General features: G+C 48.2%; 1 protein-coding gene across 1 annotated transcript in view; it reads left to right on the top strand.

Annotated features, from left to right (window-relative positions):
- Positions 1 to 4,001: 4,001 nt before the first annotated feature.
- NFAT5 (nuclear factor of activated T cells 5) overlaps positions 4,002 to 15,326 on the top strand; it is a 52,183-nt gene continuing 40,858 nt past the window's right edge. Inside the window, 1 exon segment of the mRNA XM_079315821.1 lies at positions 4,002 to 4,160. Coding sequence (XP_079171947.1) covers positions 4,088 to 4,160 — 73 coding nt within the window. The 5' untranslated portion in view covers positions 4,002 to 4,087.

Raw genomic sequence — 15,326 nt, 5'->3', positions numbered from 1 at the left:
AGTGGCAGAGCAGCCATGGGCATGGGTTTTCTCTGGAACAAGCCACATGGTGTGTGACAGTGGCACCACTGCCCTGTGGTCCCAGGACTCCCACGCTCACACCTCCATGAGAAGAGTGTGTAGGAAGGTAGTTTTCAATGGAAAGATGACATGGAGGCCATAGAATTTGTCTCTTATTTGCATGTCTGCTTATGAAAGGATGTAACAGCCCACTCCTGTGGCTGTCAGCAGAATCAGGCTCTTAAAATTTGCCTAATTATGGATCTTGTGGTACCATCAGCAGCCTCAAGGAAGCAGTACCTGGTCAGAGCCTCACAGGAGGGAGCAGGAGTCAGTGAGGTGCTGACTGGGGAAAGGGGCATGAAGATGGGAACATCTGCTTTGGTCCTGTATTTCAGCTGAGATAATGTAGGGGAAAAGGGCATGAACTGAGTGGGAAGTGCAACTTTTGGGGAGGAAGGTTGAGCCTTGTGTTCTTGGCAAGCACTGTCTCACTGTAAACTTTATTTATCTTTGATCTAAAGGAATTGGATCCAAAAATCAGAGAAATAAACAGAAGATGTCAGAACTATTTTTAAATCTGCTTCCAGGCACTGCAGGGTCAGTACTGCACATGGTCCTGCTTCTCTGAGCACGGAGGAGGATTTTCAGGGTGGTAAGATTGAGGGGCCAATGGGCCCCAGAGGAGTCCTGACACAGCCAGCTTGTGTTTGCACAGGCAGTTTCCACTCTGGGACAGGGAAGCTATGGTGGCTTTATTCCAGGATTAAATGGAAAGACCCCTTTGATGGAATTTACATGTCCCCTCTGTTTTTAAAACCCTCACGAACCAGGAACATTTTCAGACACTAGCAAATCTTGTGCCCCTAAAGCTGGACCTTGCCCAGCATTGGCCCCGCAGCCAAGTGTCCTGTTCCCTGTCACCAGGACAGGGACAGAGGGGATGGTGTCTCCTGCCAGCAGTAACCACCCTGCACAGCCCTGGTGCCTCCATCACGAGGGTGAAGTCAAGGCCAATGTCACACGCTGGTGTCACACTGGTGTCACCCGCACCGAGCTGTCTCTCCTCCAGGGACACCACTAACAAAAATTACTATAGAACAGGTTTCCTGCCAGCCTCGGCAGCTCTAATGAGTCAGGAAGTCGTAAGTAATCTGGGAATAGGGGAACTGTTGACAGAGCCTAATTATTTTCTGACAGTCTTTCTAACACGGTTAGAAAATAAAACACCTCCGTAGGCTCCGGAATGGCAGACGGGGTGAGCGATATTCTGCTAATTTGTCCCCACGATCCCGGTTTAGGCTCCTTCCCCCTCACACCTGCTGCTCTCCGGCTGCTTCTGCAGGAAGAGGAACTTTATAATAAAGAGAGAAAATGCCTCAATGACACACAACTGCTGCAGCCTGCTCCCACGGTTTCCATGCTCTGGGGCCCACAAGAGGGGTTTTATGGCTCTGACTGGATCCCAGGAAACCTTGTTCATGTGCTCTGCTGACCTCCCTCGGTGTGGTTGTTCCCCCCAGCCCTGCTGCTCTGTGCTGCACCATGGACTGACTCATCACTTATTTAGTCCTTTAAAATTGTAATTGTCCAGGACTCTTTGGTCCTCCCAAAAAACCAAATTAATTCTTTCTCCCAATTTGGCCTTTGCCCATAGTCTCCATGTCTTGGAATGTGGGTGCACCAGGGCCTCTCTCCTTTCCAGCTGTTCCCAGGGCAGTGCTTTGGAAGTTCCCTCAGGCTGGGAGGGCACAGGTGGGATTGCACAGCCAGGCTGCTCCTGCCACCCTCCAAAGAGCACCAGGACTCCTTTTTTCTCTGCTTTCAGACCCCATTCTGTGTTGCTATTTGTGTTCTCCCAGCTCTGCCCTTCCCAGGACCCTGTAAAGATCTTCACATCCAAACATTCTCCAGCAGCTGTCATGGAGCTGCTACTGCTGGGCTTTGGGTGCTGTTGTTTTACTGCCCAGCCACGAATGCCTCTCAAAGGCACCTTCTCTATCCCGAATTGCTCCATCCCTGAGCACTCTGTCTCTCAGAGTGCTCTCTCAGCCACTTCCCTTTCAGGCCTAAGATCTGTTTTCCTTCCCCACCACAGCCCATCTGGTGGTGTCACCTTCTCCAAGAGCCTCTGTCTCCCTCATCACTCAGACAGAAGGTGAGTGTAGCACAGTCTTACATTGTTTTCCCTGGATGCTTCCCAAACAATTCAGTTTTGTAGTGCCAGCATAGCAGTTGCTCTCCCTCCCTTGCAAGGCAGGTGAGCTGTGCTGAAACAGCAGCAGAACTGTGGTGTGCCACGATGGAGTGTTCCTGGGGAGTGGGACACCTGCATCCTGGCTGTCTCTGTCCAGGGAAGGGCCTTGAGACCTCCATGGCACACTCTGGACAGAGACTGCTCACTAGGTGGGATGGCTGATGGACAGGGATGAAATGGATGCCCTGGAGTCCTGTGCCCTCCTGCCACACAATGAATGAAGTCAGGTGGAGGAGATGAAAAGCCGTGGCAGCTCCAGGAATTACAGCAGCTTGTCTGGGATGAAAGAGAAGCCATCTTCAAATGCCACCAACCACGCACGGTGCAGCTGCCACTGCTCTGCCAGGGCTGTGAGACACGGACACCATGTGTGTCCCACCCAGGGGATGTGGCAGAACAGAGCACCGGTGCTCCAAGGACCGACAGTGGTGTCACAAGCATGGGACAGTGCTCAAGTGCTGGGTGGGGACACCATCCCACAGTGACTGCCCGGCTGGCGGGGCATGGGGCTCGAGGGTTGTTCACTGTTGGGTATGGAAGCTACTGGGTGTTTTTAGAGGGAGATTTCTCTGGGATCTGAGAGCAGACTGGCAAGGAGCTGGCGGCAGGAGGGACAGGAGCCAACCTTTTGGTGTCCCAGGGAAACTGGACCCTGTGCGGCGCCGGAGGCACGCGGCAGCTGTTCACAGCTCCTTCCGCCTCCATTTTTCACAGCTTAAGCACTTGCCTGGCACCTCCATCCACTCACACACAAGCCCTCTTGCTTTCCCATCCCTTCCCCACTTTCAAAACAGATTTTGGACGCTTTGGAAAAGTAATTGTACGTTTGTGCACACCTCCTCCCCCTTCTTACACCTCCAGGGAAAGGGACTCCCAAACTCACTCTCAAGAACTCAGCGCTCGTGTTCTCCCTTTTACCGATATGTGGCACTTCTTTCTTAGGGCAGCTGCCATCCGTGTCAATGATAATACACTGTTGACACTGATTTTGCATTTTCATGTTACTTGGAAATAGATGGTTTTTTTGGGACAATGTCGGCCAGTGGGATTGCCAGCTCTGCCTTGTGGGTTTCCATGGCAGAGCCCTGGGGGTGGATGGAGCTCCGGTTACACCACAGCCGGCCCTGACCCGCGGGGTGCGAGGAGAGTCGGGCACAGCCCCCGAGGCACAGTCCCGGCGCTGGGGGCCCCGGGGCTGCCGCTCTCACTCCGGGGGCTCCCGCGAGGATCTGCGGCCCTCAGGCCGGGCCGCTCCCCAGAGAGCTCCCCTGAGGGACCCGGGGGGGCTCCCCGCAGAGTCCATCCCGGGGCTGCCCTTGAAGGGCCCTCCCGGAGGCCCTGATCCCGGGGGTCTGCCCTGAGGGGCTCCCGTCACCCCGGCTCCCCTCAGCGCAGGGCTCTCCCGTGAGGGTCCATCGCTCCCCCCCCGTTCCAGACTCTTCCCCCGCACCCCCCGCGTGCGCACGCGCGGCCGGTCCGCCCCCGCCGGTCCCCGTCCTCCCTCACGCACGCGCAGAGCGCCCGCGCCGCCGCCGTTCCCCGCCGGCCCCTCCCGTGGCTCGCGCAGGCGCAGCGGGCTCGGAGCGGCGTCGGGCGCGCTCCGCTGCACACCGGCCCTGCGAGCGCCGCCCGCTCCCGCAGCCCCGGCCCGACCGCCCGCCCGCCCGCTCCGCACCGCCGCGGCCCCGCCGTGCGCACCGCGCGCTCCCCCGGCCCGTGTCTCCGCTCCGCTCCTCTCCGCGCGCGGCGGAGGCAGCCGCGCCTCCCCCCCCGGCCCGGCCCCCCCCTCCTCCCGCCGCCCCCTCGCCCCCGCCGGGCCGCGGAGCTGCGATGCCCTCGGACTTCATCTCTCTGCTCAGCGCCGACCTCGACCTCGAGTCCCCCAAGTCGCTCTACTCCAAGGGTGAGTGACCGCGGCGGGCTGTGTGCGGGGGGGCAGCGCCGGTACCGCCGGGCCCGCGCTCCGGGCCGCCCCGGGCCCCGCGGGGCATCGCCCGCCCGCCGCCCCGCCGCGGGATGCGCGTCCGGAGGGGCCCCGGGGCCGCGCGGGGCCGCCCCGGCTCCCCCGGCCGCATTCCTGGCCCGGCCGCGGCCGCCGCAAGAATGTGTCCCGACAGGTTCCGGCGGCGGGGCCGGCGGCGGGGGGCTGCGGCCCGCACGGGGTCCCTGCCGGGATCCCTCCCGCCCGGCCCCGGCCCCGATCCCGGCTCTGCCCGGCCGGCGGGACGGACACGCTCCGGCCTGGAGCGGCAGTAACGGGGCGCGCGGGCGGGTGGGCACCCCCAAAGCTGCTCAGTAAAGTCTCCCGGGAAGGCGGTTCAGTGGAACAGGAAGGCTCGGATTTTTGGGGCGGGATGCCCTGGTTTGGGGTAAAAGCGGGCGCAGAGCCCGGCAAGCGGAGAGTCTTGGGTGCCGGTGCCGGGAGCTCGGAGCATCTCCGGGCGTTATCCCCGTGCACCGGCGTAAAGCAGCATCGTCTGTGGAGAATCGGACCCGGAGGGGATGAAGTGGGCTTAAAAGTAAATTAAATTAACTTGTGTTTTCATAATACCGAATTTGAGCTCTGACAAGTGCATGTGAACATGGGTAAGTCCATCAGGGCAAGTGTTACGTACTACAGACTTTTAAACTAATTTTCTCATGTTTAAAAGACTTAAAAGCCACTACTATTAGTTTGTGATACTAGAAGTACCTGTTAGTTGTTTACTAGTAGTTTTTTGAACTTAGCTGCTCACAGTACAGCTGGTGAGGGGAGCAATTTTGGGGCTGTAGGCAGTAAGTGAAGGCTTAAACCAATTTAATGTTGTTACAGGAAAGATTTAATTGTTTAGGACTATATTATTGTCATTGACTTCGAGCTGTGTGTTGGTAAGAGATAAAGGTATAAGAAATAAAAATACTTTAATGAATTAAAGTGCATATTGGATCCTCTCAAACTGCTCAGAGTATTGTCTCTGTCTTTAAAGTTATCACTGGTAGCTTGTAAGTAATTTTTAGGATATTACTGGAGGGGTCAAGGCTCTTTGGTTACCCAACACAATTGTGTTCCAGTTGGTTTCAGTATTAGTGCTGGCAGTAGGAAGAGTATTTTGGAGCAGGGTCGTTCAATTATAAATACAGGTGATAAACCCCATTGAAGTTATATTTTATCCTACTGGAAATTTGGGAAGTGTGCACTGTTAGTTTGTAGCACTTGAAAATAAAAAGGTTCCGTGTAAGTCGCAAAATTCCTTCAAGGACTTGTTAATTGGGCAGAACTTTTGAACTGCCTAATCTTACTGCGAATTCTCTTATTTTTTCTTATTTAATGGACTGGTTGAGTGTTTCAGGTTGGAAAAGAGTCTCAAACGGATTTATCAAGAGTGTATTTTTCTTCCGGTGCATGGATGTGGGCTCAGAGCTGGAAGAGGGAAGGATGTTGTGGTCACCATGAGCTGCTCGATCCCAGCAAGATGCCACGGCAGAGGTGTATAATGCAGAGAAGGGTTATACAGAGGTTAAAGCAAGTTTTGCTTTTCACATTTTTTCACAACAAAAGATTAAGGAGATGATAAGTTGAAATGCAATTTAAACTTCAGAACCAATGAATATACTGCTTGAGAATGAACAGCGAAGTGATTTTGAGTATGATTTTAGCTGGATTTATGAAAAGGTTTTACTGGTTCTCTGACCGATCAGAACACGCTTCAGTTTACCTTTTTTTTTTATTTCCTAGATAGATACAGATAAGTTTATCCCGTGCACAAGTGCTCTGGCTCAGGGTACAAGTACAACTGATGAGATAAAGGGAAAGGTCTGAACACAGTGAGAGAACCACAAATATGCATTTACGATGAGGGTGTGTTGGAGCGGGTAGTTTCTTCTAACTGCTCTGCTTTTAGCAGCGGCGCCCCGCGGGTGGAATCCAGCCCCAGGTTGAACTGGGGCCAGTCCCTGTGCTCTGAATCACATTCCTGTGCTGGTGGCTGGTGGCATCCTGGCCTTGGGAGCCACCGAGATGGGCTCAGCCTGGGGGGCTCTGGGGTTTCTGACATACAGGATTTGCTTTGCTGGAGTTAAAGTGGCAGAGCCAATTTAAAAAAAGCGAAATTACGTTTGGAACCCCGGTAACTGGAGTTTTTAGTAGTGTGATTTTTTTTTTTTTTTTTTCTGGTGTATTTTCTCCCCTTCTCTGGACAGGCCAAGTTATGTCATCAGCCTGTCTCTGCACCATGTATTAAAAGTTTTAGCTTGCATCACCATCTCAGTTAAGAGTTTTGTTTTCATATTCTCGTAAAAAAAATTAAACAAAACTCAAAAAGCCTCCACACCTCAGGTGAGTGTGAGTGGGTAACACAAACTCACCCGCAGAGTGAGTCGATAATGTAAACTCTGCTCTGATAACCCATTTGAGTAATTTCATTTATGTATCTTGGGACAGGGAATATTTTCTTTGAGTATCTAAATACCAAGTGTTGCAGTTTTTGCCCCTGTAGGTGTTTCCAGGAGCAGCTCCAGCCAGGATGAATTCCCACGTGCACAGTTCAGGCAGTTGTGGTGTGTGCTCCTCTTTTCCTTGTGGCTCTGCTCATGCCAACTCTGACGTGGCCACTGTGAGCTGGACTGGGGAGCTGCTCACGTTAAAATTAACTCAGCTTCTCCCTTATTCCTTCCCAAAGGAAAAGGGGAGGAGAAATGTTGATTTTTTAATGGGGTGAGTGTCCTGTGTTTGCTGTGGGTCTTCATGAATGGCTGGTGCTGACTCAAGGAAGGGGCATGTGGAAACTGCCCTTGGGGAAAGGTGGGACTAGTTCTTTCAGCAGCTTATATTGGCTTAAAATGATAGTGAAACTCTGCTATAGGATCTCCAAATGTTTTATATATTGGTTGTAGGTGGTAAAAGTGAAAGAAATGGGTAGTGTGGATTCCAAGGCTTTTTGCTGGAGCTCGTCCCACAGACCTTGAGCTGACCTGTGGGAAGGACTAAAACCAGTCTTCTAATGTATAGTCAATATTAAATAATGTATAATCAATTAAGAAATGCTTTATAACCATTGCAGAAGGATGGCATCTTCTGCTAAGAGGTTAATAGAGATATAAAGAAAATATGCATCACTTCATGCTGAAAATATTTAGGCTGTAGTATGTTCCTTTCCCATCTTTACATAACACACTGTCCTTTTTGGAATAAACCAACCCAAATGTGCATACAGATTAGTAATGTAGTAGAAAAATCACTGGAGCATAAAACCTAAAACCTCGAGGCTGGTTGTCCTGTGGTTGAATATCATCTGCAGCATTCAAATAGAGCAAAGTTGGATCTTTGTTGGCAACAGGCAGAGGTGAAAACCTGTAATTAAAGGAGTTCATCAGATGTCAGGTGCCAAATCTGATTAAACATGGGATTAATTGTGCTAATACATTCACTTTGAGTTACCCAATAATGTGTGTGTACTAATAAAATGGCATTTTTGCACTGCAGCAAATGCAGTTAGGAGTTTTTATTCATGTCCCAGATTTTGCTTTCCACAGTGGAGTGACTGTGAAACATCCTGGAATTTGGTAGCAACAAGAAGAATGTTGGTAGTTTGATAAAAAGCTCTTTTGCCCTAAAAACGTCATATAACCAAAATTCTAACATTCTTCATGTGTAAATATGAACTGACTGTAATCCACTTGTGCTTGCTGGGAATTGTGATACAAAACATGAGGTTTGGTGATTTTTCTTTTTACCTACCAGAACTCTTTTCTTCCTGTGATCCCAGAGATAAGTTTAGTAAGACAGTGACTAAATTATCAAACAGGGATGGAAAAGATGCTTCATAAAAAATAGCTTAGAACTTTAGAACTAGTACTAGCAGGTTTTAGGAATAGAAATCAGACTTGGCTTCTTTTTGTAGCAATTTTTATCTCCTTTTTGTAGCTGGTAGAAGGTGCTGAGTGTTCAGTGAGGGATGGATCCCTACATCCACCTCTTGCAGTTTTTCCAGCTGCCCCCGGGACATTCTGACTTAACCAAAATGGATTCAACCAAAGTTCCTTAACTTGTGCGTCAGCCTCATAAATGTCCTTTCCTCCTTGGAATCTTCCTCCTTTATTGGCTTTCAAAACAAAACTCTGGAATGTGTTGCTGCAAGATGATTGTGTGGTGCTAGGGGTAGGGGGAGGACGTTGAATTCACAGCTTTCCAGGGTGTAATTTGAATATTCCGGTGGCAGAGCTGTCTGAACAGCCCCTTCTCCTCACCGTCTGTTCTCACCCATGCTCTGAATCGTGCCAGCACAATTGTTGTTTGTGGCTGGGAGATGAATGGGATTGGGAAACTGATCTAGAATGGGGATATTGTACTTCTGATGGGATTTTCTCACATTGTTCTGCTTCCTGGTCTGGTTTCTGTGCAGCTGCACAGGGGTGGCCACAGCAGGAAAGGGGGGCTCTGGAGCACTGGGATCAGCTGTTGGAGGTGGGAGCAGGTGAGCTAAAACTGCTGAACTGGCTCTGCCATGGAGAGAAACACTCCTTGCCTTGAGCCTTCTGTAGCATTTGCTGTGCTCTTGTGCTGAGACCTGGACAGACAGGATTCCTGCTGGGGCTGCTTTCTGGGAATGGGTGTGGAAATCTGCTTCTGGAGCTTGGAGGGCCAGGCAGGACACAGCAAAGGCTCCCTGCCACAGGTGGTGGTGAAGGAGTGACTGCTCCTGCCTTGGGCTTCCCAGTGCTTCTCTGTGTGTACCCAAGTGTAAATCATGGAATGGTTGAGGTTGGAAAAGTCCTTTAAGATCCCTAAGCCTAAGTGTTAGCAGAATGTGCCACATCCACTCAGTTTTTGAACACTCCACCAGTGCCCTGGGCAGCCCTTTCCATGAAGAAATGTGTGGTTCTTTGCTTCTAAGGCTAATTTGCTTCTTTGGTTATCACTTTTACTTGTTTTGTTTACTTTGTCCTTCTCTGAAAGTTGTAATTTTTCCTATTAGAGAATCTCCATATATTGCCCAATTGTTTTGTCCCTTGAAGTGTCCAAGGCCACTTCAAGGACAAGGATTGGAGCAACCTGGTCTATTGGAAGGTATCCCTGCCCGTGGCAGGGAGTGGAATGAGATGAGCTTTAGGTCCCTTCCAACCCAAACCATTCCATGCTCCTGTGATTCTGTACTGCAGATTAGTGTTGTCAAGAAGAATTTTCTCATCATACATTTCTGAGGTTGTAGGCTAAGATTGTTCATTTTTTCTGAAGCATCTGATCTATATTTATCGATTTTCAGCAGCACAGTACCTTTTGCTATCTGTAACTAAAAATTATTGGCATCCTGGAGCCTTGATCTGACTTTTGCACTGGTACACAGGTTATGTAGTTTTATTTGAAATGTATTTCACAGAATCATTTAGCTTGGAAAGGATCTCTAAGGTTGAGTCCAACCTTTGAGTGATCCCCACCTTGCTGAGCAGACCAGAGCACTGAGTGCCATGTCCAGTCATTCCTTGAACACCTCCAGGAATAGTGAAAATGAAAGAGAAATACTACTTCATTTTATACAAAAAGGCAATGGCCTGAATTAATTTTGAAGTGTAGAAGTGCTGGTGAATGCCAGCAGGAGTTGGTGAGTGGCCAAAGTGCAGGTGAAGTAAGGTGTGTGGTCATGTCTCTGCAGTTGTCACGTGTGTTATATCTCAGTGAGTATGTGGAGAGTAAACTGATGAGGCTGAACAGTCAGGCCAGTTTATCATTAATTATTTTAGGAACTGACTGAAACAAACTCTCAGATCCAGCTTTGAACAAACTCTCAGATCCAACTTTGAGCTGTGTAGTAATAGCAAGTGCTAATGGACGGGCAGTAAAATCTCCAGTAACTGCTGTTTGCAAAGCAAGCAGTGCTTCTGCAGTGTTTAAAATGTAAATGTCCAACTTCACTGTATTGTGTAGCTCTGAGGCATCTGTGAGGTGAATGTCACTTAACCAGACTGAGGAATGTTGTCACTGTTTACATAAATACACTTAGTAATCATCCTCCATTCCCTTCCATCACTTGTCCCTTCAGCATCTGGAAAGGTTTTATGGTTGCTTTGTAAATAACTGGATAGAATTTGGGGTCACCTTACAAAGCTTTTGAAACTGATGGGATGTGCTGAAGAAACATGAGGTTTTGATCCTAAAAGCAGGTTGAGTTGTGATGAAGGGCAGGAGGTTTGGCAGACAGAGAGAAGATGGACAGTGGTTCCTGTCAGTGCTCAGACAGGGTGAAGATATGGAAGAAAGATTTAAAGACAGTCCTAAAAGGTTTCCAAACATTGGAGTTTCCATTCCCATTCACAAAAACTGACACTACATGCAGTTGTTTCAGTCCCTCCTTGTGTGGGGACCTGATGTTTCTGTGTGTATGGATTCACTCAGCAGAAGAGTCAGTGAGTTTGGATAGGAGCACTGTGGGGTGATTGGGGAATAATCAGCTGCAGAGTTCAGAGCTTCTGTTAACTGAGAGTTCTCTGCCTTTGCAGTAGGATCCTGTAGTGTGGGGATGTGTAAATCCTGCCTGTGTGGGGCAGGATAGGAGTATCTAGACTTTAACTCAGTTCTTTTTTGTCTCGATCTGTTTTTAGACTCAGCAAGAGATCCCACAGTCTGGTGAAGAAATACTTGCACTTCATTTAAAGTTTTCTCTGTTTTGAGTTTAGGAATGAGGAGGTCTGTTAATATTTGAGTATGTTTTGTTTCTTAGGGAGGAGAAAAGGCAGCTTTCTTTGGAATGTGTATCCCTATTAAAGCAGATTTACTGAGGAATTTATAATTACAGTTTCTAATAGTCTTGGTTTTATCTCACAAGTAAATGCTGCAGAGCCCAGGAATCTGATTTAGGTTAAAGTTCTGAAAGCAGTCAGATGTTCTGGTGGTGGGAGAGGATCTGGGTGAGTCTTTTGGAAGCAGTGCCAGCTTTCAGTCTCAGCCTTTTGGGGCTGGCAGGGACCTCTGGAGTTGGTGGAATCATTGCTGGACCATGCCCAGCAGGGTCTGACTGTCCTGGATACTCTGCAACATGGGCCAGTGCTTGGCTGTCTTCATGGATAAGATAATTCAGATGGAATTTAATGTGTTTTAATTGGTGCCCATTGCCTCTTGTCCTGTCATGGGGTAGGCTGAGAGGAGCCTCTCATTGCCTCCCATCAGGAACTTCCACACATGGATAAGATCCCCCTGAGCCTTCTCCATCTTTATTTCCCTGAGGAATCCCTTCCAGGTGCAGTAGTTGTCACAGGTTTACCTGAGCATGGTCCTTGTGCCCCTGATCAGTCAGTCCCTTGGAAGCACTGGAGGTGTCAGAGCTCTGTGTAACTGTGCCAGGATTGCTCTGTATTGAACATCACCTGTGGTTTGAAGAACAGAGCTTATCATCAAACAGTTGAGTTAGCAGGAGAAAGCAAAGTGATGGTTGGAAACAAACATTTCTCAGCTTTGGTGATGATGAAAGAACATAGCTTTTAATGGGAGTAAAGGCAGGGAGGTGTGGAGGTGCTTTTGGGCTGGAAATGCTAAATGTCATGTTGAGAGTTACTAGGACAGGTCAGGTCTCAGGAGCACCTCCATGATTATAATGAAATACTGAACCCAAGAGGTGGAAGTCTGTCAGAATGCCTTTCATTCTTCACCTTACATACCATGGTACAGCCTCAAAAGAAAGAATGTTGTATCTTTCATTGCTGCTATTGTGTTTCTTACAGCAAATGTGAGAGATGACAGCAATAACTCTGTCATAAAAAAGGTGCAAACCTGTACAGGGTGAGAAGTGTTGTGAGACAATTGTAAACTGTTGGTCAGGTGGATTCTATGTGTCCCTGAATTTGGGTGGTGCGTGGTAGCTAAGGAACTGCCTGATTACCTCTGTTTCTGGTGAACTTTGATTTTTGAAACAACACAGGTGTTTTAAAAGGGTTGATAAATAGCTATTACTGATGTTCTTTGATCGCTTGGTATTTGGGTTTCTTCAAACATTTCAAGGCCAGGCTGGAGCAGCCTGGTCTAGGGGAAGGTGTCCCTGCCCATGGAAGGTGGGTTGAGGTGAGCTTCAAGGTCCTTCCAGGTTCAGCCAGTCTGGGATTCTGTGATTCCATGACTGTGTTCATGCATGTACTGCCCTGTCAGCCTCCCTGCTGCTCTGCCTTGTCCACAGTGGTATTTAGGAGTATTTCTGTGTTCTCTGGTTTTTGTCTGGAGCACAGATGTCTCACTAAGTCATTACTGGTCCGTTCCTTGACGTGACAATTCCTAAATAATGTTGTTCTCTCCTTCTGAGATGTGTAAAATTGGATGCAAACAAGATCCAGGATTTATACTGCCTGTCTACATTTATAAAAGTCCTCTTTGAGCTGTGAATGGGGATGACTGAAACACCGCCAGGAGAGCTTTATTTGATATTTGGATGAATGCCATAAATAGAATTCAGCTAACACATGCCTTTGTCAGTTGTTGAAATTCAACTTTAAAAGGATTAATTTCTCAACTCTACCCTACTGTGCAGGATCCTGAATATTGAGATTAGCAACTTTTCTGAAGGTTGGTGGCATATAGTGCAAGAGATAGTTATGAATTGCTTGCAAAATTACCTATTTCATACTGCTATTTTTGGTAGTAATACTTGTAGTTTAAAAAAAATACAAGAAACAACTTTTAGCTTAAATTTTAATTTTCAAGTACAAGAAATAATGATATTGTGGAAATGTCCAAGGCTGGGTTGGATGGGACTTGGAACAGCCTGGTCTAGTGGATGATGTCCATGGCAGGAGGTTGGAATGAAATGGGCTTTAAGGTCACTTCCCACCAAAGCAGTCTGGGATTCTGTGACATTAGAGTTGTGATCAAATGTCTATAACTTGAATTTTTAATAATACATTACTGATCATCTTTCTCTAAAACAACAGCCTTTCAGAAAGCGCCTGTCTCTCCTTCACTAACACACTATAATGTGCATTTCAGGCAGCATTTGCAGGCAATATTTGAATTTTGGTGCCCAGTGCTCCATCATGAGCACGGGTCCTGTGGAGATTGTTCAGAGTGGAGCTGCACCACCAGCAGCTTTCCCATCCTGAGGTTTTCTAGCACAGGCAGCCCCCAGCAGCCGCGTGAAGCCTGTTGGTTTAGGGTTTGCTGCTTTTGTCTGAAGCCAGGGGGAACTGGAAGGAAGATTTTCTGTTTGGCTGTGTAAAACATCCTTGTATACACTGCAGTTTCTTTGAAAATCTGCCACTGTTGCTGTAGCAGCCATCTAGCCCTGCCAGGGCTGACAATAACAGGAGTGCTGGCGGGAAGAGCTGCTTCCAGTCTTGCCCTGCTCCAGCAGCACAGATACACTCGGGGTGTGTGGCAGGAGAGGGAACAGGGCTCTGCAGTCAGGACAGCATGGCCAGTCTCTTCTGACAGACCTCACAGCACTGGGGAACTTTTCTTTTCTTTTTTTGTTCAATTGTATTGAGACATACTGAAAGGTATGAAATAAAAGCAATGTTTTAGTGAGTGTAACCTGGTGGATTTGGCATTGGGGTAAGGCAGGACTGGGAGCCTTGTGGGTTATGATCTTACTACAGCTCAGCTTCAAATCTTGCAAAAATAGGAGTGATTAGATCAGTAACTGTAAAATGTTTTAGGGTGTCTACATCAAGACTGTTCTGTAGTGTCTGTTGTCCTCCTGCTTGGCCTCACTGCTTGTGGGCTGCTTCTTGCTCTCTCATGTAGTTATGTCACAGAATGTCACAAGTGTCACAGAATCCTAGGATAATTTTGGTGGGAAGGGACCTCAAAGCCCATCCAGTCCCATCCCCTGCAGGGGGCAGGGACATCTTCTGCTATTCCAGGCTGCTCCAAGCCCTGTCCAGCCTGGCTTTGGACACTTCCAGGGATCCAGGGGCAGCCACAGCTGCTCTGGACACCCAGGACCTGCCCACCCTCACAGGGAAGGATTTTTTCTCAATATCCCATCAAAATCTGTATCCTTGTGGTTTAGTAGGACTTGGTAGTGCTGTGTTAACAGTTAGTCTCAGTGTTCTTAAAGGTCTTTCCCAACCTTAGTGGTTCTGTGATTCTTTGAACAATTGTTGTATTTTATCTATTCTGTGTATGCTCAAGCAGAGTCCTTCCTTACCTTTCCTCTGTGTGAAACCTAAACCTGTTTTCAGGAGTGTTTGTCTTGTTTTCTCTGCCTTGTGATGTTAAATCAGTGAAGTTGCAATGATGTTAGAAAAGGCAGGAGTAGGATAGTCTGTAATGTGTCCTAAATCCTCTTTTGAGAAATAGAGAACCAAAGTTGATTTACTAATTTTTTGTGTATTCTTTCCATCTTCCAAATATATTTTTCTTGTAACTTTATAATATGAAAATCTCTGCTGTCCCTTAAGGAGAACTGCCATGGGCTGCAGTTGTTGTGGGTTATTCTCACTTCTGCAAGTGAGAGTTTGGATCTCCTAAGGAGTACTCAGAAAAGCCAACCAACGAATAAAAAGGAAAAAGCCCAAACCTCAACAACAACAAACCCTCAGCACTGAAGTAGGAAGTGCTTTAGTGATCACTGATCTGTCTGGACTGTGCCAGTCTCAAGTCTGTTTCTGTTCTGGTTTATGCACTGAGCTTTGCCTCTCTCCTAGTTTCCTTTCTCAGACTCTCAGAGCTTCCTCTGTTGAGCTTCTTACTGAATCCTTGTTATCCTTCTTTGGCTTCCATCCATGCAGTCCCTGTGCCAGTGCCTGTGCCAGCCCTGTTATCAGCATTGCCATCTCAATGCCTAAAACATTCCGTGGGCTGGGGACAGATTCCCTGTCATTCCCTGTCAGGAATGGCTGTGCTGTCTCAGGGCAGCTGGAGGAACAGTTTGTCTGCTCCCTCTAAAACTAAAATACTGTTGTATTCTCACTGCAGGAGTTACTCACTGGGTCCTGAGGTTACTTCTGGTTTAGCCTTGAGGAAGGGAGAGCAGCCCTGCTGTGAGATGTGAACTCTCTCTAGTGGGGTGGCCTAAGTTTTCTGAAGTGTATCCTTAATTCTGTTAAGAATTCTCTTGGCATATTGGGGAGAAATTCTTCCCTGTGAGGGTGGAGAGGCCCTGGCACAGAG

The sequence above is a fragment of the Erithacus rubecula genome (assembly GCF_903797595.1).
Source record: "Erithacus rubecula genome assembly, chromosome: 12".
NCBI lineage: Eukaryota > Metazoa > Chordata > Aves > Passeriformes > Muscicapidae > Erithacus > Erithacus rubecula.
This window is presented reverse-complemented; position numbering and strand designations above follow the sequence as displayed.